Source organism: Nyctereutes procyonoides, unplaced genomic scaffold, assembly GCF_905146905.1.
Source record: "Nyctereutes procyonoides isolate TBG_1078 unplaced genomic scaffold, NYPRO_anot_genome, whole genome shotgun sequence".
Classification (NCBI taxonomy): domain Eukaryota; kingdom Metazoa; phylum Chordata; class Mammalia; order Carnivora; family Canidae; genus Nyctereutes; species Nyctereutes procyonoides.
Genome location: NW_026575020.1, coordinates 58,778,768 through 58,800,143, shown reverse-complemented (window position 1 = coordinate 58,800,143; position 21,376 = coordinate 58,778,768). Strand labels below are relative to the sequence as shown.

General features: G+C 58.8%; 1 protein-coding gene across 1 annotated transcript in view; it reads right to left on the bottom strand.

The window, feature by feature from the left end:
* Positions 1–262: 262 nt before the first annotated feature.
* Positions 263–21,376, bottom strand: part of CCDC40 (coiled-coil domain containing 40) — a 34,575-nt gene continuing 13,461 nt past the window's right edge. The window contains exons 8-17 of the mRNA XM_055326048.1: positions 15,285–15,528; positions 14,826–15,008; positions 10,979–11,224; positions 9,889–10,102; positions 8,721–8,890; positions 8,524–8,615; positions 6,468–6,588; positions 3,481–3,669; positions 1,715–1,873; positions 263–749 (exon numbers count right to left, since the gene is read on the bottom strand). Coding sequence (XP_055182023.1) covers positions 501–749; positions 1,715–1,873; positions 3,481–3,669; positions 6,468–6,588; positions 8,524–8,615; positions 8,721–8,890; positions 9,889–10,102; positions 10,979–11,224; positions 14,826–15,008; positions 15,285–15,528 — 1,867 coding nt within the window. The 3' untranslated portion in view covers positions 263–500. The remainder of the gene's footprint in view (positions 750–1,714; positions 1,874–3,480; positions 3,670–6,467; positions 6,589–8,523; positions 8,616–8,720; positions 8,891–9,888; positions 10,103–10,978; positions 11,225–14,825; positions 15,009–15,284; positions 15,529–21,376) is intronic.

The window sequence follows — 21,376 nt, the reverse complement described above, 5'->3', positions numbered from 1 at the left end:
CGGGCGGGGCCTGGTGCTGACGCGCTCCCCGATAAATACGCCTTTCTCCCGCTTTCAGAAAATGATTTATTTTAATGCTCAGAGTTTGAAGTTGTTTTGTAGGCCAGGAGGCCGCGGAGGAGCCGCGGGGGGGGGGGGTCGGCAGGTGCCCCGGACTGGGGGCGGGGGCGGGGCGCTCCCGCTGCACCCCGGGGTGGGACCTGCAGCTGACCCTCCGCCTGGACCCCGCGCACCCGGAGGAGGCACCGCGGGCCCCTCTGGTCACTCCCAACGGTGGAGGTGGGCGGCCCCCCCCCCCCGACCCCGGGTGGGCCTGCGTGGGGTGCAAGACTCCCCAAAAGGCCACTGGAAACGCTGGGGTCTGGGAGGATCTGGATCTGCAGCGCTGGCCTACCTGCGCCTCCAACAGGGGTGCACGAGGCTTTCAATGATGCAAACGTGCCCCGACCTTGGCACACAGCATGCTGGGCTCGGGGTGCGGGGTGGGGGCAGGCTGCTCTCTAGGGGGGCCCAGACGGCTGCAGCTTCCTGGCGATGGCCTCCCTGACCTTGAGCAGGGCCTCCTGGAACTGGGGGTACTCGTCCTTCACGTGGTCCAGGATGCTGCTGATGGTGGCCATCCGGTTGTCCAGGCGCCTGTGCTCGGCCAGCAGCGACTGCTTGGAGCGGAACAGGAACACGTACCTCCCGTCCTTCACAGCCTGGAGGTGCTTGAGGCGAGTCTGCCGGGCCACCAGCTCCGAGAGGTTCTGGGTGGGACACGAGGCCCCGCGTCAGGTTATGCAGAGGTGCAGCTGGACACCCACTGCCCCGCACAGTCAGGACTGGAGGGAATGTCAGGGGGAGAAGGGGGAAGGCCCGGCATCCTCCAAACCGTGGAGAAGAGGCTGGCGGGCAGTGAGTGGGGCCTTTGCCTTTGCTCCTGGCTGAGATATTTGTCACCACTCCACTGCCTCCCCGCCCCCCGAGCAGGCCCAGACCCCGCAGACCCTGCAGACCCCTCTCTTCTGCTCACACCACATCCAGTGTAGCAGGAAATCCCGCGGGGGCAGCTGAAGATACATGCAGAATCGCACAGCTTTGCACTAGCCTGGTGGCTACTGCCTCGGTCCGTGCATCGCCTCAAATAGGCCTCTCGTGTCTACCTTGACCCTTTGACATCAGAGCCAGAGTGATCCTGCTAAACCCAAGCCACTCCTCAGCCCCACACCCTCCACTGTCTTCCCACCTCCCTGAGAAGAGCCCAAAGTCGTGCCCACCGCTGCCCCCTGGCGAGCATGGGGCCGGGCTGCCCTCAGGTCCAGCCTCCTGGCCTCGGCCTGCCCTGAGAGCTGTCTCCAGCCCCGCTTTACCCAGCCGGCTCACTCTCCTGCTGCCTTCAAGTCTGGACTCAAATGTTTGCTCAGACCACATTTCTTGACCCCCATCCCCTCCCCGCGCCTGACACAAGCGATCTTCTTCATTCGTTTCATCTGTCATCTGTAACTCTGTCCCCAGAATGTAGCCCCAGCACCCAGGGGAGCGCCTGGGCCACAGAAGATGTGCGACATCATTAGGTTATTAGGGAATACGAGGTGAGCAGGTGATCACAGGGCGATGGGCGGCGCTGCGATCTCCGCGCTTAGCTGGGCCGGGAGGAGGCCTCACCCGAGGATGCGCTGCTGCGGCTGCGGGTGGGTTCTTGTGGCCCTGGGTTCTCACGGGACTGGCCTACCTGTTGCTTGAGGGCCAGGAGCCGGTCCAGGTCGGCCTCCAGCTCGTCCGTGCTGGACTGCATCATTGATAGCTGCTCCTGCTTCTCCATGAGGGAGCTGCTCACGTGTTTTTGAGTTTCTTCCAGTTCTGAGATGACTTTGGTGCACTCCTCGGTGGCCTAGGAGATAGACGGGACTGTCCTGGGGCCCTGCCTCCTGGTGACTCAGTGGACAGAGTTGGGCCAGAAGGATACCATCCGGGGACGGAGTCCCCACCCCCTCGGGATCCAGGGCCTGGAGGGCTGAGTCCCAGTGAGACGCCCAGGGCCCAGGTAAGCCCACCCTGCACACTGTTCCCCATGGGCAGGGATGGCTGGAGGAGAGATATAAGGGTCCCCCTCTTGAAGCAGGTCTTTGAGGGCATGGGGACCAGGGGCAGCTGGGCTGCTGCATGCCAAGAGCAGGAGCAGTAGATGCCTGGGGTGGGAGCTAAGGCCTCACGGATTGAGGGGTCCTGGGGGTGGGGGTGGAGGAGGCCTGGCTCCTTAGAGTGAGGTTGGGCATCCGGGGGGTGGCGGGGATGCAGCTGCTGGGGTCCAGTGGGTAAATGTGGAGGTGACTGAGAGACTCTCAAGGTCTAGCTGGGCACACGGGAGAATTTGGGTCAGACGTGGCGCATGAGGGAATGTGTGGCAGGGGGACTTGGATGCAAGCCCCCCTATTGCTGGAGCGGAGCAGAGGTCGGAGAGGGTAGGGCACAGGTGGCAGCCAGGGACCCCCGGGGGTGGAGAGGAATGAACATCACCAGTGACCAGTGTGGCAGGGAGGATCGACCAACAGGGACCAAGGAAAGGCCGTTCTTCTGCCTCCGGTAACTTCAAAATGAGCCCTCGGGTCAGGCCTGTCCTTTTTCAGTAATCTCTCCTCCTACAGGATTTAGACCCACAGGGGCTATTCCAACAGTCTCCGGGTCGTCCTCTGGACGAATCCGTGAGATGAGGACCCGTTTCACAGGCCAGGACACCAAGGCACAGAGCTGTCAGGCAACATGCCTGAGCCTTGAGCGGAAGAGCTTGTCTAGAACCCGGTGGGGCACTGAGGCCGGCTTCTGCCTCAAGTGAGCCTCCACCTACCCGGGAGGGGGTTACTGCTCCTATTTCCACCCGATGGAGGTGGAAACGTGGGCTTGAAGGCCCCGCACAGGCCCGAGGCAGCGGGGCCCGAGGGAGTCTGAGCCAGCGCGGGCGATGGCCGAGGGCGCGGGCCCTGGGCAGGTGCACAGCCCGTGCTGGCTGGTACGGCCCGCTGGACCAGGACGTGGGCTTGGGCGCGTGCCCTCCGAGCGCCCCTCAGCCTGTCCCCAGCTCCCCCTCGGGGTCACAGACAGGGACTCCCACCTGAGCCGTGCTTCCCTGATGCCATTTCTGTGACTCGGGAAGGGGCCATCTCCGGGCCGGAGCCGCCCCGCTCTGTGTGGCTCTTCCCGTAAACCCTGTGGGGCACAGTGGCAGCTGCTGCGTCTTTACCCAGAACCCCGACGGGGTCGGTTGTGGGGCCCGGGCCCAGGCCCAGAGGGAGCGGGAGACAGCTGGCTTGTCTGTTCCAGGGCCAGGCTCCTTCCGCCCCCGGCACCCCCCGGTGCCCCCCACCCCACTCCGGCCACTTCTCAGCCTGGTGAAACAGCAGCCCTGACCCCGTGGGCTGCCAGCAGGACCCCCGGGACACCGGCTGGAAGGACAGAGTGACCAGCCGGACACGTTCCCTCCTGCCCGCGCGGCGCCCCCACCTTGTGAGTGTCCTTGATCTTGCGTCGCAGCTCTGTCTGCTTGTGGTGGAAGTCTGTCCGGGTGAGCAGCTTCTTATCCGTTTTGCTCTGCCCCTTGGCCTGGATCGAGATGGTCTCTCTGCGGGCGACGGCCAGCTCCATGTCCCGGATCATCTTCTCCTGCTGCTTGAGCAGCTGCCCGTGCCTGACCTGGGCACACAGGGCAGAGGGGCGGTGAGGGGGCACTCGCCTCCACGAGCTCCGCCGAGCCCTGAACCGGCAGGGCGGCAGCCGGGGGACGCGCCGAGGGCAGCACCCACGGGCAGGAGGATGGAAGGTCCCTGTAAAGGAAGCACGGGCAGCAGAGAAGCCAGGACCTGCCAGAGGCCAGGGACGCTATGGACCGAGGACCGCCTCGCGCAGCCAGGAAGGGGACGGTAGCCAGGAGGGCGGGGACACCTGCACCGACGTTGAGTCCTCAGTCATGGTTTTGGGAGATGGTGACGTGAAGGGTCTGTGGGACCCAGGTTGTCGAGGAGACGGAGTGTAAGGGCCACGCAGGGGCTTTCTCGGGCGCTGGGGGCAGAGATCTGGGCCCGAGCTCAACCCTTGTAGCCGGACGTTTAAAATAAGTACACCCCTGTGTGTGAGTTCTGCTCCAGCGAAGCTGACTCCGAATAAAAGGATAAACAGGCAGGCACCCCCAGGTCAAGGGTGGTGGTGGGAGACCCAGCCCACTCGCCCTAGGGTCACCGTAGCCACAGGCTCTGCACTGGCGCTGCCCTTGTCAGCGTGATTGTGGCAGCGGAGCCGGGAGCCCAGGACGGGGGCGGCACAGGGAGGAGGGCTGTCATCAGCGTGGCGGTGGCTCGGCGACCGCACACAGATGATCCGGGGCTGCCAGCGCGACTCACGCCCCAGCTGCGAGAACAGGGGTGGGCCTCTATTTCATGCCATGTCCAAAAATCAATTGTGGGTGGATTCAGGCTCTAAAGATGTGCAAACATGAGCAGAGGACTTGGGAACATATTTGTGTCACTTGGGGCTGCGGTGACCGTCTTGAGCAATCCGGGAAACCCAGAAGCCACACAGGGAGACAGACACGCCTTATAGCATGAACGGTGGCAACCCTGTGAGAGGGGGAAGGACCCTACACGGAGTGTCGGGCCAGCAGCAGGCGAGGGAGGACGTTGGGGACAGGTGTCCAAGGTGGGGGTTAGTAACCATGACGTGCAGAAAACTACCCCAAATTGCTAAGAAGTAAGAAAATGGACATAGGACGTTGAGGAAGTGCTCAACACACACACACACACACACACACACACACACACACGCACGTGCTCAACGTCCCGGAACAGAAAATGTGGAAGAATGAAGTTTCTAGAAGAAAACATATGAGAAAAGCATCTGTGCCCTTGGGCGGGGCAACGATTTCTTAGAGGCACCGCCGGTGAGTGAGGAAAGCCACACTCAACAATACTTTGTGCTGCAGGATCCGCTTCTGTGACGTCCTGGGAGAGTCGGGGACTGGGACACAGGAGACACGAGGGTGACGGAGATGCTGCGTGCCCCATGGTGGTAGTGGCTACGTGATTGTGTTTTTGTCACAGCTCACGGGACTGTACGCCACCAGGGCGAGCTCAGTTAAACACCCCAATTCAGGGGGGTCCCGGTGGCTCAGCGGTTGAGCATCTGCCTTCAGCTCCGGGCGTGAGCCCGGGATCAAGTCCCGCATCGGGCTCCCCGGGGGGGGGGGGGCTGCCTCTCCCTCTGCCTGTGTCTCTGCCTCTCCCTCTGTGACTCTCATGAATAAATAAATAAAATCCTTAAAAAGAAAATACAAACGCCCCAATTTGAAAATGAAGGCCTCTGGGTGGCTAACACCCGGAGGGGCCCAGGCTGTCAGGACGCGGTGGCCGCCCTCGAGCGCCTCCCGGGACAGTGATCCGCGGGGCTCCGGTCAGGCACGCCCGTAGTCCCGCTGTTGGGAGTCTAGTGTACAGGAAACAGACGAAACCCAGCCAGGAAGGGCGTGATGGCAACGGCGGGAAGCGGGACAGTCTGGATTGTCATCTGCCGGGGAATGCTCTTAGAAGTTAGGCTGTGTCTGGAGCACTTTCTGTAACTGCTAAGGCCTCGGCTAACGTCTGTATTTTTTTAAAAAAAGTTGCTGGGGCACTTGGGTGGCTCAGTGGTTGAGCATCTGCCTTCAGCTCGGGTCATGATCCCGGGGTCCTGGGATCGAGTCCCACGTCGGGCTCCCTGCGTGGGGCCTGCTTCTCCCTCTGCCTGTGTCTCTGCCTCTCTCTGTGTCTCTCGTGAATAAATAAATTAAGTATTTTAAAAATTGCTGAGCTATCCGCACGGAGCCCATTTTTGTGAAGTGAAAGCACCGCAAGGAGCAGGGGCGGGAAGGGGGCTCCGTGTGCGCAGGCGCTTGCCCGGCTGCAGCCGGCACGTGGCTTCTGTGGTTTGGAAAGTCCATTAGGTGGAGCGTGTGAAGGACTTGGCAGCAGCACGTGCACCTGATCAGGTGCCCCTGAGTGCCACAGACCCAGGGGGACAGTCTTTTGTGATTAAAAGCGCCCTGGTCCGAGTGAGGCGCGTGTGCTCCCGCGAGCTGCTGCCCCGCACCCCGAGGCTCTCCTGCAGCCTTGACCGAGGTGATGGCCTCCAGCTCCGGAAAGCGGGGCTCCCAGGGGAGAGACGCGTGGGGTCCTCCAGCGCGTTTTACTGAGCCAGGCCCCTTTCCCTCAGCAGCAGGGGCACCTTCCGCCAGTGGGTGGTGAGATTGGGGGCGGGGGCCCCCACCATCAGCCCTCGGAAACGTCGGGGTGCACCAAGTGCACGGGGTGAGGGTTAAAACACGGCTGCGTGCGTGTCTCCCGGTGTCTGTAATCGCCTCCGTGCGGGAGGAACCAAGTGGACGGAGCCCGGGTGGGCGGGTGCAAGGGAGCAGCCCCCCAGCGAGGCCAGGCGCCCCAGAGCCGCCCCCACCCCGCACCCACCTTCATCCGGTGGATCTCCGCCTTCATGGCTCGCAGCTCTGTCTGGCCTGTCTCGGAGTCCACCGATGCTCGCATCTCTTTGGCCAGCTGGATTTTCTTCTCCCACAGCATGATCTGGTGTCTTTAAAGGTGGGAGACACAGGGGGAGAGTGGGGAGAAATTAAGGAAACTTCTTTTTTTTTAATTTTTATTTATTTATGAGAAATACAGAGAGAGAGGCAGAGAGAGAGAGAAGCAGGCTCCACGCAGGGAGCCCCACGCGGGACTCGATCCTGGGTCTCCAGGATCAGGCCCCGGGCTGAAGGCAGGTGCCAAACCACTGAGCCACCCTGGCGTCCCAGGAGACTTCTTTCTGAGGCCTGTGAGCTTCTGCTCTGAGGACTCGTGCCAGATTGAGCCCCACAGCGCGTGGAGGGAGGGTGGTACCCGGGACCCTCTCCTTCTCTCTCTCTCTCTATTTCCCTCCCTCTCTCTCCCTCCCTCTCTCTCTCTCTGTCTTGCACTTGGCACCGAGTGAAGGGCTTGACGGTCAAACAGAACCAAATTTCCCCCGTTCTGGGACCTGTGTGCCCTCTCAAGTTCCCACCCACCCACCCCCTGCCCAGGGCGAAGGGCCCCGGCCCGCCTGCAGACCAGAGTGGGGCCTGAGGCCTCCCGACTTTCTGTGGACCTGGCCCCCTCAGGGAGGGGGTTGACCTCTCTGTCCTCTCCCTCTCCACGACCCGACCCGGAAGCCACACTCCTCCCCTGCAGTGCTCAGGGGCCGGGGCAGCCTGCCAGCGCCCGCCCAGCACGCCTGAAGGGGAGCCCGCCGTGGCCTCTCCCCTCTGCAGCTCCCAGAGAGGCGCTGGGGAGCAGACGGGGCTCACGGGCTCGGCCTCATGGGCACCCCCCTGCCTTCCCAGTGGAAGGAGGAATGTGGACCCACAGACACTGTCACAGCCAGACCAGCTGCCAGCAGCACTGGCCTCTCCTGTCCCACGGGGTACGGTGCCCTGGTGCCCATATGTGGCTACGGAGCGCTTGAACGCGGCTGAGTCCAAATCGTGGTGTGCCATAAGGACACAATACACGGATTTCAAAGACTGAGTATGGAAAAAAAAAAAAAGAATGTAAAATTCAAATTTCTGCATCAACTGGTCAAGTTTTGTTGGTGCCCAGCCACACCTGTCTGCCTCTGTGTCGTCCATGGGGGCTCACGAGCTGTGACACCTGACCTACGTGGCCTCGGCCAGGCTGTGCGGCTCCGAAAGCTGAAAGCATGGCCCATCTGGCTCTTTACAGAGAGGGTTGCCAGCCAGTGACGCTGGCAAGCCATGGGCATAAGAAGAGAGGCAGAGGACACAGCAGGTGACATCAGGAATCATGAGAAAACCACATGCACGGGATAGAAGTTTCCATAAGGAAGAAAAAGCTGGGGCAGCCCGGGTGGCGCAGCGGTTTAGTGCCGCCTTCAGCCCAGGGCATGACCCTGGGGTCCTGGGATCGAGTCCCACGCCGAGCTCCCTGCATGGGGCCTCCTTCTCCTTCTGCCTGTGTCTCTGCCTCGCTCTGTGTCTCTCATGATTACAAAAAACTGCCTCAAAGGGCAGCACATAGAACAGCCTCCTTGTTGTTTTAAAAGCAAGCAGACGGGAAGGATGTTTGCACAGTGGTTTCCCCGTAAAGGGAGGGAGTTGGAATTAGGTGTGATTTTCTCCGTCTCGCTTTGCACACGTTGTTAGGGGTTAGGACGCTTGCGGTTGCGGGTGGGTGCCTCTCACAGCCAGCCATCATAAAGATAAAATCATTTAAAAAAATGTTATCCCAAAAGAAAGGCACTCCATTTTCCCCGCACCCCCCCAAAGCTGGGTGCGTGAGGGCGGGTGGCCGGCACCCTGCTCTTCCCTGGAACCCCCTCACCACTCCCTGCCCACGTGGGCTGCAGGGCCGCTCCTGGGCAGGTGTAGATGCTGGGCAGGTGTAGCGGGGCGGTGGGCACCCGTGAGCTGCCCAGGGGCAGTGATGCAGGGCCGGGGGGCCGGGGTGCGGGGGGCTGGGGGCCGGGGGCACTCACTCTGCCTCCACCAGGTTGTTCAGCATAGCCGCCTTCTCCTCCTGCAGCTGGCTCAGCCTCTCCTGCATCTCGATAGTCTCCCTCTCTGAGGCCTGCGTGGGGACAGGGCACGGCAGGCTGTGGGGTGAGCCGGGGGGACACCAGGGCCCCGCACCCCCGCGGGAGCCCCAGGGCCTGGAGCGGGCGCGGGACCCCACCTTCAGCGAGCGCACGAATTCCTTCTCCATCACCAGGTTGTCCTGCTGCAGCCCCTCAGAGCTGCTCCGGTTCTTGCTTATCAGCACGTTGAGCTTCTTCAGGTCGTTGTCCAGATCCTTCATGTGGCGCTCAAGCTCCTTTTGCTCCTTCTTCTCCTGATCGATCTTGCCTGCAGGGAGGGGACGTGGGCGGAGCCCCGTGTTTCCAGGTGGCCCCCACCCCATCAGGGCCCTGCTGGGCTGCAGGGCGGGAGCCTCTTCCTGGGCTCCGTTGGCAAAGCCAGGCCCTTTGAGGGACTGGACAGGGCAGCTGGTGCCCTGTGTGGGCAGCCAGAGGTCGGGGGCCGGGGTGGTGGTGGGGGCAGCTCCCTTGCCCCGAGAACACCTGCGGGGACCTGGACCGCGCTCAGACCTGGGGTCTCCGGGAAAGGCGGGCCCTGCCCCACCCAGCTCAGGGGCAGGGGGCAGAGAACAACCACCCTGATCCCCATCAGAGGCGTCTGGGTGCCCCCAGGGCAGGCTGGGAAGGCAGCAAGACCTCTGGGCAAAGGTGTCCAGGCAGAGGGCACCCCGACCACCAGGCAGCTTTCCCTTGGGGCCACAGGGCCGAGCTGACCTGCATGGATCTCTGGTCGGAGACCCAGGTGGGGCCAGGCGGGCCCAGGATCCCTCAGTGGGGGACCCTGGGGGTGGATGGGGCCGCGAGGGGCGCCCTGGCATAGCAGAGACCCCTGGTCTTTACACCATCGGGGGCAAGACAGGGGCCGGGGAGGCTCTGGTGGCAGAGTTTCCTAAGTTCAGCTGCAGAGGAAGAAAGACTCTCTTCCCACAGCCCTGAGTTTGGGGCGCGAGGTGTCCCCCGTGTGCCCGAGCAGGGGGATGAGCCCGGAGTCGCTTCCGCACGTCTGCACCCCCAGCCAGGCTGCCCCTGGCGGCAGGACAGCAGGCCTTCCGCACTCCTCGCCCGGGGGCACCTTTACACCTTTACTCCGCGCACTTAGCAAGCCCGGTACGTGTCCTCGGTATTTCCCGTGCCGGCGACAGGGCAACGGGCTCATGTTTATGAAGGGGGCTGCGAGCCTGTGGCTGGCTTTCGGGGCCTGGTGGAGGGCCGGGACACCCTCCCGGGGCTGAGCCGCAGGAGTCCCCGCTCGCGCCCCACGCTTACTCTCTACCCGCAGCTTCTTCTGCTCCAGGATGTGCACCTCCTTCCTGAACGTGTCCAGGGCCACCAGCTGTGCCTCCCGCTCCTGAGTGGCCTTCACCATCTCCTGCTGCAGGCGGAGCCACGTCACCTGGGCCTGCGTCACGTTGCTGTTGTGTTCTTCCATCAGCTTCGTCAGCCTCTTGATTTCAAGATCCAGGGGCCCCACTTCTTCCCCCTAAAAGTGATGGTCCCCGAAAAAGCAAAACGAGCCTCCTTGTTTTCCAAGGTGTGTTTTCCGGGAGGGCTGTGGAGGGTGGGGAGCCCTGAGGTCACGCATCTGTACGATGACTGGGGGCATTTCCTCGGGGGCACCAGGGCTCCCCCTCTCCCCGGATGCCCCCCGGCTCCCTGTGGGAGACCCTGTGGCCCCCTCTCCCCCGTGCCGCAGACTTGAGGGGCCAAGGGCAGGGCTGGCGGGGCCTCCGTTACCCCAAAGGGGCTTTGGAGGTTTTACGAGCAGGTGGTCAAGGGCCAGGGCCTTGACTCCCTCGGCTTCCACTCGGGCTGCGGCTTTGCGAGGGCTCTCCGGTGTTCGGGTCTACCTGAGAGCGTGCCCCAGCGGGCCATCTTACGCCTAGACCTGAAGCCCCTGGGGGGGGGCACGGGAGGGACGCCTGGGTCTCCTATAGGACTTCAGGCCTCAAACTCATCAGACCACTTCACTCAGAGCAGCGGTCAGCGGGCCACGCCCCACCCACTGCCTTTGCGTGACAAGACAAAAAAAGAAAATTTTGTGTCCGGAGAAAGTCATATGGTCAAATTTCAGGGGCGACAGGTACGGCTTAGTCCAACACATCCGTTTACGTATCACCGGCCTTTCCGGCCCGGACAGCAGGGGTAAGTAGCTTCGGCAGAGACCGTCTGGTCCCAAATATTGACTCTCTGGACCTCGACAGAAGAAGGTTCGCCCGGCTTGGAGCGTTCCGCGCTGGTGCCACGTCACCCGCTGAAGGGGCCGGGAAAGGAGTGCCCCCCCCATGGGGACTTATTTCTGAGTGTAAGGGGTTCCCGAGGTGGCCGGGCACAACCGCCAAGCAGCCCCCCGTCTTACCCCCAGCTCAGAGACCATCTGCTCCAGCTGCTTGTTGAAGAAGTTGATGAGGCCCTGCTTCCTCTCGATGAGGGTGGTGCGCCTGGAGATCTCGTTCTCGCTGTTGGTGATGAGGTCGTTGACCTTTTTCACCTCACTGTCCAGCTCGCCCAGCGTCTTCTGGTGCATGTCCAGCCTGCAGTTGGTGTTTGTGATGTTGAGGGTGGTCTGAGCTATGTCGCCGTCGATTTTGGAAAGATGTGTCACCTGAATTAGCAGAAGGAAACGTGTCTGAACATTCCTTTTTCCCTGGGCAGGGCTGGGTGGGTGGGGTGGGGTGGGTGGGGTGGGGCTCTAGGGGACAGGCCCGGCCTGTCATTTCCTTGAGCGTCTGCCACACGGTCAGCCTATCCGCCCTTACACCCTTTACATATAAACCTCCTCTCCATCTTCCTCCCAAAACCGGAGACAGGACCACACTCTGCATGTAAGTTTGTAAGCCACTTTTTAATTAGCTAAATCTTTTTTTTAAAGAGAGGTTTTATTTATTTATATTTATTTGAGAGAGAGAGAGAGAGGAAGAGAGAGCACACGCAGAGGGAGAAGTGGGGAGCCCGATGTGGGGCTCGATTCCAGAACCCTGAGATCACGATCGGAGCCGAAAGCAGACACCTAACCACCTGAGCCACCCAGGTGCCCCCTGATTAGCTAAGTCTTGACCTCTGTGCTCATGTCATTTTCGATGGCTGCGTAATACTCCATTCTGTCTGTAACATAGGGAGGAGGTCAGAGTTGTCAGCACTCCTCCTTCGTCCTGTCCCACGGTTCTGGATTCGGTGCCCAGGGGCCGGCCGGGACAGCGGGTGGGTCCCGGTGAAGGACACCCATTCCTCCGCCTGCAGGCTTACGACCTGTTCCAGCGCTCCTGTTCTAAGGAATGCCGTGGCGAACACAACCACCTCTAGTTTGTACTCGGTGGGACAGAAAAAAAGTGTCCTTTAGCTGAAAAGCCAGACATGGTCGTGGAAAGAAGGACTCTCACTGGGGTGTCACCTGCCACCCAGGCGGAGGCCCCCGACCCCGGGCTCTTGCCAACCCTGGATTCTAGGGGCGGGGGCTTCAGCCATGGCTGAGCGGCTGAGGGCCTCTCAGGGCACGCCCGCTGTCCTAAACGTCTTGACCAGCAGCCCCCTGCCTCTCGTGGTGGCTCTCAGGATTCACTCGATCCCTTCCGAGACGGACGGAGGGTTTACTGCCAGGATGTGTGAGAACCAGAGAGGGAGCCGCAGCAGGGCACAGCCGCTCAGGCCCCTTTGGAAGTGGGGTCTTTGCGCGGGCTCTGGGCCTGCCCCGACCCTACCGTCCCACCCACCAGCTCTTGCCCACGCAAGTCCTCAGCTCTCTCCTGGCCCCTGGCTCCTGCCAGCTCCCTGTCCCCAGGGTCGTCTCAGCTCTGACCCAAGGCCCTGCCCTCTCTGACCAGCCACCATGAGTGACTCGGCAGGACACCCAGCATTCCTAGGTTTTCCGCCAGGAACAGGAGCTTCCAGGGTCTCGGTCACCCCACTTGCCGTGCTAAGGCTCCTGAGCCCTGCGGCCCTCGGAGCTCAGGCGAAGCCACCTGTCTCTTTCTTCACCAGGACTGTGTGGGATGGCCGGGTCTTCACGGGTGTCCCCCCCCCCCTCCCCTGTGCTTGCCGCCCTACGGGGCTCCCATTCCTGAGCCTCTTTTTGGCCACCAGCTGGACATGCCTCTGCCTGGGACTGCGCCCCTCTGCTCCTGGACTGCCCACTCTCATTGAGACCAACCTGGCCTCTCCTGGAACGTCAGTGCTTGTCCTGAGCTGACCTGTAGACCCATGGGTGACCTGTGCCTGGACCCCAGCTCCAGATCCTGGGGGGTGGGGGTTGAGCAGTTTGGAAAAAGAGCCCCCCCTTTAAAGAGCCGGACCTGCCTCTCTCGGGCAGTCATGATAGATGAATTTGTGGGACCGAGAGTCTTTACTGCCCTCCACTGGACGTTGGCGGTCGCGTGTGTACCACTGACCGGGAGGCTGGTGGCCCCCAGGCACAGCCTGGTGGAAGGGCCGGTGGCTTACTTCGCACACATCGTGCTCCTTAGCTTCTCTGGTACAGCCCGGGTCCCTAGTTTTGCTGCCCGCAGGTAGTCTTGCCCCCATGTCCCAGAGAAAGGGTGCGTGGGACGCCCCCAGCATCAGATAGGACCTCCCATGGGGACCCAGCTGAGTACGGCCCTGTCTCCCCGCTTCCTTGCTATACCCAGGCCAGGAGCAAGCTGCCCTCCTCCCAGGGGTCCGGGAGGGATGGGACGCCTCAGGTTGCGGCCAGGTAGACAGCAGTCCCACCCTCCCGGGAGGACAGGTGAGCCCCACCAGCTGGGCCTCCTCCTGGCCAGTATCCACCTGCCAACGGTGGAGATCGATCGCTGGCATTTAGGGGCACTGCCTCCGGCGCCCCAGCCACTGTGCTCTCATTGGAATGAACGTTAGATTTACCCCAAAGCCTGCCAGGTGTCTCATATGAGGAAAGAGGGCAGGCAAAGGCCAGGATCATGTGGGAACAGGACTCGTGCTCTCACCCTAAGGCCGGGAGTGGCCCACGTCCCCTGCATCTCTCAACCCTCAGATGGAAGCTTCCAGTGGGCTGGAGAGCAAGGAAAATGTCTGTGGTGCTGCTGCTGCACGCAAGCGGGCCGAATGGGCCCACTGCTCCTCCTGAGACTTGAGGGGGCCCGTGGGGCAGGCCGTCTGCTGGGGTGTGCTCTAGGCCTCCATGGGCTCCTCAAGAGGGCCCACTGAGGCAGGGGACGCCAGAGGGGGTCACACCGCCAGAAGAGGCAAAGAGGAACGATTCACATAAGGAACTGCTTTTTTGAAGGACACAGGGACCCCCGACCACAGCTCAGAGTGAAGCAAGACCCCTGGGAGAGCAGAAGAGGGCTCCGGTTGTGGGGGGGCTGCCCAGGCCAGGATGGCCAGGCTCAGCGGGACACAGGCTCCGCCTCCCCTAACGTTTGACCAGGGTTTCTGCTGTAGCAGCTGCTCCTCCGAAGTGTGGACCAAGGTGTATGGCCGGCATGCTCAGTGCCGAGTTGTTTATGATGTTTAAGATCTATAAACAACTCGAAGTGAAAATTTTTAGGCAAAATACATACATTTGTATGATGAGATGTCATGCAGAAAGTGTAGGTTTTTGAGGACCATTTCATGGAAAATGTTGTGTTCAAAGTAAAATAAAACAGTATCTACGCCGTGAGAAAATTCGTGGAGTCCTACACTATCTGCGCGCTTTTCTCTGCATGTCATATTTCAGTAAAATGAATTAAAATGAATTAGAATAGACTTAAAACCAATATATGAAAAGAGCCCTATGTGGTTTAAGGTGTGTGCAATCCATGTGTTCATGTGTATGTTTGCACGAATGTGTGAGTACAAGTGTGTTTGCATGTGTGCATTGGCTCACGTGTGCATCGGGATGGGATGTTTATATGCATGTGTGTTTGCGTGTGACCTTGTGTGTGCACATATTTGGTCGTGTGCGTGAGTATGAGCGTGTGTGTTCAGGAAAAGTTCCAGAAGGAAATATACTCAACTGTTAGGGGAGGTTATCTCTGGACGGTGGGATTATAGATGTCTTATTTGCCTCTTTGTGCCTCTGTATTTCCAGGTTTTCTACAACAAAAGTGCTTGCTTCTACAACTAGCACAAAGTGAAAAGTGAGCAGACACGCTGAGGGCCCCTCGCTCACCCGGCTTCCTCTGAGTGCGCTCCGTTGGGTCTGAGCGCTGCCTCCCCGCCCGCCACCCAGGCGCCCGGCCCCCGCGGCCGTAGTGCGACCGGGCACGTACCAGGTTGGTCTTTTCCTTCTGGAGCTTCAGGATGAGCTGGTGGAAGTACTTGGTCATCTTGTTGGAGGTCATGTGCTCCTGCAGCTTCTCCACGATGGAGGCGTCCATCCTCCTCCTCAGCTCTAGCTCGTGCTGGATGGCCTGGTGGACGGACTGCAGCTCGCCCATGGTGGCCGTGCACTCCTGGAAAGGAAGGGGCAGGGATCCCTGGGTGGCGCAGCGGTTTAGCGCCTGCCTTTGGCCCAGGGCGCGATCCTGGAGACCCGGGATCGAATCCCACGTCGGGCTCCCAGTGCATGGAGCCTGCTTCTCCCTCTGTCTGTGTCTCTGCCTCCCTCCCTCTCTTTCTGTGTGACTATCATAAATAAATAAAAATTAAAAAAAAAAAGGAAGGGGCAGGTGGGTGCTGGGGGGGAGGCTGCAGGGACGCGCCCCGCGGGCTGGGGGACCCGGTCGTACCACTTGGGCCTTGCCCAGCGCGTCCTCTGTGGCCTGCAGCGCCAGGCGGTAGGTGTTGAACTCATTCTGCAGCGCCTCCAGCTTGGTCAGGCACTGCGTGGTCAGCTTCTGCATCAGGTGGGTTTCCGTCTCCTCGCGGTTCAGGATGCTTGCCAGCTTCTCGTTCTTCTCTTCCTCCTTCATGATGGATTTCTTGTAGGCCTCGATCTCACCATCGATGGACATGATCTGGTGTTGGCACTCGCTGCCGAGACGGAGAGAGCGAAGCTGGGGCATCAGAGCGCCCAAGCCCGTGGCTGTGCCCAGGCGGGGGGGGGACCTCGCCCAACGGAGGACAAATGGGAGGCCAACTCTTGCTAGTAGCCAATCTCCTAGCACGTTGGCAGAGCCACTGCCCATTTTGAGTCCAAGACTCTTCTAAGACAGGGTAAGGGTGAAGGGCCAGTGGGCTGAGGCACTGTCCCCGGGGGGCCTGATCCACCCACCGTCACTGGTCAGGAGAGCAATCCTGGAAAGGGAGGGTGCTATGCCAGTTTCACGTGAGCACTGGAGCTCAGGGCACTCGAGCGGCACGCCCCATGGCCACAGTGCACCACGTCTCATTTCCCCTCTGGGCACTGGCTGTGCAAGTACCTGTCACTAATGTCAAGTCAAACATACGGTGCTGGGTGATGGAAGCAGAATTTTCGTTTGTGTGTGAGACATTGTTCCCTTCATTCTGAGACGTCCTGCTGCTGTGCTACACACAGCCCTTTCTCCAAGTGTAGTAGCCTACCCTTCGAGTAAGTTCTCACTCAAAATATCAGAAAATGCTTTCTCCCTTGAACCAGAATAATGCCTTCCACATTTTTCTCACGTCTATACCCAGGCCTTCAAATCTCTTCCCAGGCAACCAGCTATTTCTTCGACGTCTTTCCAGATCTATTTCATGCTTCCTTAAGCATTATATTTGTCTGTGAAACAGCTATGAATAGCAGCTTAGTAGATCCTCTTCTGCACCTTACTTCGTCTTGTGTTATCTGAGAGATATTCAATAGCAGCGCACACAGGAATCGCCTCGGTTCTTCTCAATGACCAGGTCTCAGTGATGACCCTGCCATAATTTAAGCACCCTCATGATACACAATTAGGCTCTTCCCAGTTTTTTGGCCTTTTTTTTAAATTTCAAGTGTAGCAATAAACATCTGTACATAGTTTTTAAAAGATACCGGGGACATGTGCCATGTTTATTAAGCAGAAGATTCAATATTGTTAAGATGTTAATTCTCCCCAAGCACATATATGGACTCAACACAATTCCAATTACAATCCTAGGAAGTATATATATTTTTTTTTCCAGAAATTGACAAACTAATTCTAAAATTTATATGGAAATCTACAGGACCTCAAATAGCCCAAAGAACTTTGCAAGAGAAGTGCAAGGACTCCCACTACCCGAGTTTAAGACTTTCCATAAGGCTATGACTATCAGGACTATGTGGTATTGGTGAAACAACAGATAGATGGATGGGACACAACAAGGAGTCCACAGGTAGGCACACCAACACGCATACACACACATGACTAATTGATATTTGACGAAGGTGACATGGTATTTCAATGGAGAGTGGTGCTGGGGCTGCTGGAGACAGGCACACAAACAAACCGACCTTGGGTCTCATGTCGTGACAGACATAACCTTGGGATGGGCCACGCACCCACATGGAAGAGCTTAGCAGAAGACAGAAGGAAACTTCATGATGGGTCAGGCAAAGATTTCTTGGAGAGGACATAAAAAGCATGAGCTATGAAAAAAAAAAAACCCTAATTAATCGGCTTCATCAACATTTAGAGTCTCTGCTCTTCCAAAGTCACCCTTGTGAGAGTGAGAAGACAAAGCCACAGACTGGGAGAAAAGAGAGGACTTGTATCTAAGAACACATCAAGTCTTGTAACTCAGTAAGATGAACCACTCAGTTTAAAAATGAGCAAAAGAAGGGATATGGGTGGCAGATAAGCCTGAGAAGATGCTCAACATCATTAGTCATTTGCGTTAGAAATGCAAATTTAAACTCCCTGTGATACCACGATTCAGCTACTAATGGCTGAATTTAATGGCTAAAATTAGAATGATTGACAATACCAAGTGTTGGTGAGGACGGGGGAGTAACTGGGAATCTCGCCCACTGCTGTGGGGCGGAGGGGAAATGCAAAATGGAACAAACCAAATTGGAAAATGCACTGACGGTTTGTTATCATGTAAAATATGCGCTAACCAGCGATCCCATGCCTGGGCGTTCGCCCAGGAGAAATGGACTCACACGTGCACGCCGAGACCGGTACATGCTGTCACCATAGCTCTCCCCATGACACCCTCAAACTGGAAGCAACGGGAGGTCCGTCAACTGGGGACCCGAGGAACACAGTGGCGCGCTCTTCAGCGAGAACAGGAGACAAACTGATCTTGCAACATCCCACGTGGGGATGAAACTCAGAAGCAGCGAGCTGAGTGGAAGAAGCCAGACGGGAAAAGCTGCACGCCGCGTGATTCCATTTGCAGGACATCCTGGAAAGGACAGGGCTGGAGGGGTGTTCGCCGGGTGGGCGGAGGTGGGGAGAGGATGCTGGCTTTGGGATGGAGGAAGCGGCCCATTATGCGGTGGGCGCGGGGGTACTTGCCTCCGTCCATTTGCCAAACTCACAAAGCTGTGCACTGAAGGAGAACTTTTATACATAAGAAATTTGTACATAAATTAGCCTCAATAAACCCAACTAAAAATGAAAACGCTCCTCATTTTCTTTTTTAGGAAGTAGCAGCCTTATAAATGTCTAAAATCTGACAATAAAAATAAGACGTCCAATTTAAAGAGACGCAGTCACAAATTGCACGACAGAAGTCTGAACACGCGGCGAGACATACGCAAGGGAGAAGAGATGCCTGTGAGTGCCCAAAATGCTAATAAATTGCCATTGTCACCAAAGGAAGAAGACAGTGGTGTTGTAAACCGTTCTCTTTGTTTTTCACGTTTCCTGGAATGTGATTACTGATCCTCGATAAAAGTTATTTTTAAAAAAAGCGAAAAACAAGCTTTAACGGGGTGCCTGGGTGGCTCAGTGGGTTGAGCGTCCGACTCTTGGTCTCAGTCAGCTCAGGTCTTGACCTCAGGGTCGTGAGTCTGAACCCCCGCGTTGGGCTCCACGCTGGGCGTCCATACAATGGAGTCAGCATATATGATTTATCATGGTTCCTATGGGGTGGTAGGGATGAAACTCGGTGGGATTAAGCTCAAGAGAGATTAGAAAGAGTTTCTGGAAAAGGCCTTATCTCGCCCTAGACATGAAAGACAAACCATGGAGACCTTGGATACTCCGGCCGCCATGTTGAAAAACAAGCCCTGCCCTGGGCTCCATGCTGGGTGTGGAGCCTACTGGACAAGTAATAATAATTTTAAAAAATTAAAATTTGGCAGCCCGGGTGGCTCAGCAGTTTAGCGCCGCCTTTGGCCCAGGGCGTGATCCTGGAGACCTGGGATCGAGTCCCATGTCGGGCTCCCTGCATGGAGGCTGCTTCTCCCTCTGCCTGTGTCTCTGCCTCTCTCTCTCTCTGTGTGTGTATCTCTCATGATTTAACAAAATCTTTAGAAAAAATTAAAATTAAAAACATACTTTAAAAACTTACTTGATTAACAGACAACTATAGAAAAAAACCAACACAACAGAACGACACCGGTGCAGTCTAGAGCACGGCCCGTGCGCCTGGGCCTGATCCCTTCAAGGGTTGAGAGGGAATCTGCTTGGGGGTCTGGAGGCATCTCTGCTGCAGCCCAACATCCCGGGGCAGGGGGCTCTGCACCAGGCAGTCCCTGCATTTCCCTTAGGGAAGTAAGACAAGTCTGCCGGCGGGGCGCCAGGAGACCCAGCTGTGCCCCCCGCCCCGAGGGAGTGTAAGGTGTAGCTGGCGGCCACCCCTCCCGAGGCTAAGCCCGTATGGTCTGTGGTTTCTGCCTCTTTTGAGAGATGTTTCCTTTGAAAATATGACTTCTGGTGTTTACTATGGTCTCAACCATGATTATTCACCTGTGGCTGGAACTTCGTCCCTCACGTTGCAAACACTCAATGGCTAGCCATGGTCTTTAAAGTGTCTTTATATTTTTTTAAGGTTTTATTTATCCCTGAAAGACACAGAGAGAGAGAGGCAGAGACACAGGCAGGGGGAGAAGCAGGCTCCCTGCGTGGACCCCGATGTGGGACTCGATCCCGGGACTGTGGGGTCACGGCCTGAGCTGAAGGCAGATGCTCAACCGCTGAGCCACCCAGGTGTCCCTTTAAAGTGTCTTTAAAGTGACCACCGGTCCAGAGGTCACATACGGGCTTTCCCCGGGGCCGCTGGGTCCAGATCAGTGGGGTGTTCCGGCCGGCCTCCACGAGCCCTGCTGGACAGCTGGCCGCTCGGCCTCCCCCAGCACGATGGAGTGTGGCGTCAGAGCAGTCCCGGAAGGCCTCGCCGCACCCCTTTGTCTGGGGGCACATCTTGGATGGATGCTGTCTGTGCTGTGGCCCCGCATTATCCTCGGCAGGGATGCGGTGCCACCTGCCAGACCCCAGCCGAGGGAGGCCCGGTGGGGCCACTGTGCCAGGGCCCACGTCCACTCACACCACACGCCCTTCCACTGCTCCCTCCTCTTCTGGCAAATCCAGGTCATGAGAGAGCCGCCCTCCGAGGGCCTGCGGGGCCACGCCAGGCGCAGCTGAGCACGGGGCTGTCAAATCCCGTTATTATTGCTTGGCTCTGAGCTCCACACCTGACCTGCCGCGGACCCCACCCCAGGCTGTCAGGAGAGCGCCTCTGCCGCCCGTCCCTCTGCGGGAATGAAAGCGAAGGAGTGTGGACGGCGTAGAGGCCAAGGCTCCAGCCCTCCTGCAGCAGGCGCTGTGGCCTGGTAACGAGACCGAGACCGAGACCGAGCCACACGGGTGGACCTCCCCTGTGTTTTCATGACAGTGCGCGGTGGCCCAGCAGGCAGGCACAGACAGGAAACGCTCCGGCTTTTGGCCAAACCTGCAGCTCGTGGATGAGACCCACGGGGCAATATTGCGGTGCCCCCGCCCCAAGCACCGGGAGATCGGATCTTCTAAGAGTTAAACTGTAGACTCGGCGTCGATGCAGAGATTGTCCCCAAGAAGAGGAAGAGCAGAATTTGGCTGGAACCTGATTGAGGGTGTCATGTTATCAGGAAAAGTCACACGGGTGTCAGAAGGGAGGACGGGTGGGCGGGGGACGGCAGGGGCCCGTCGAGGCAAGAGCGGCCAGAGGCAAGTGTGTGGATGGACTGCGGGTGCTCTGGGGAGAAGCAGGAGGTTGGCGGGCCCCGGGGCCCCGACACTCCCTGAGCAGCGACCCGCTTGTCCCCAGCCCTGTGCTTCTTCCCATGGGTGAGACTCTGCTGGTCAAGCGTCAGCCCCTCGGTGCTCACATTTCCCAGTGGACGCTGGACCTTGGCATTCTCACTCTCAAGTCAGCCTCTGCTAAGCCCTGTCCCTGTGAACTGACCCCGAGGACACAGATGCACTAGAGACACGATGGCAAACCCTGGCTTCTGGGCCCGGGGACTCCCCAGGGTAAAGGGTCCCGCCACACCCAGACCACGACAGGGGTGCTGGCCTCACACAGGGCGACCCGGCCATCAGCCAGGACGCCACGACCTTCCTGCATCTTCCAAGACGGACTCTGTGCTACAGGCTGGTATTTGCCATTCCTGCAGCCGCTGAGCCGGCCTGGCGTACGTGGGGCGGGATTCTGTTTTGGGACGGCCTGACCTTCGGTTAAACTGCTCAGATCGCCTCCTTCAGCCCTACACGGACGCAGATGGCGCGTCTCTGCAGTTACAGTTCGCAGCTCTCACGGTGTCCCACGGGGGAACGTGTCTTGAAGATGGGCCTCATCCTCTGGGGCCGCGTGTGGTTGTAGGAGGGACAGCTGGACCAGACGGCGGCTACTCGTTAGGGCTGTCGTGTGTGTGCATGCACGTGTGAGCACTATTTGGCTAAGCTATTCTCCCAACCTACCATGCCATGTTGTATTCTAAAAACATGGTATTGGGCAGCCCGGGTGG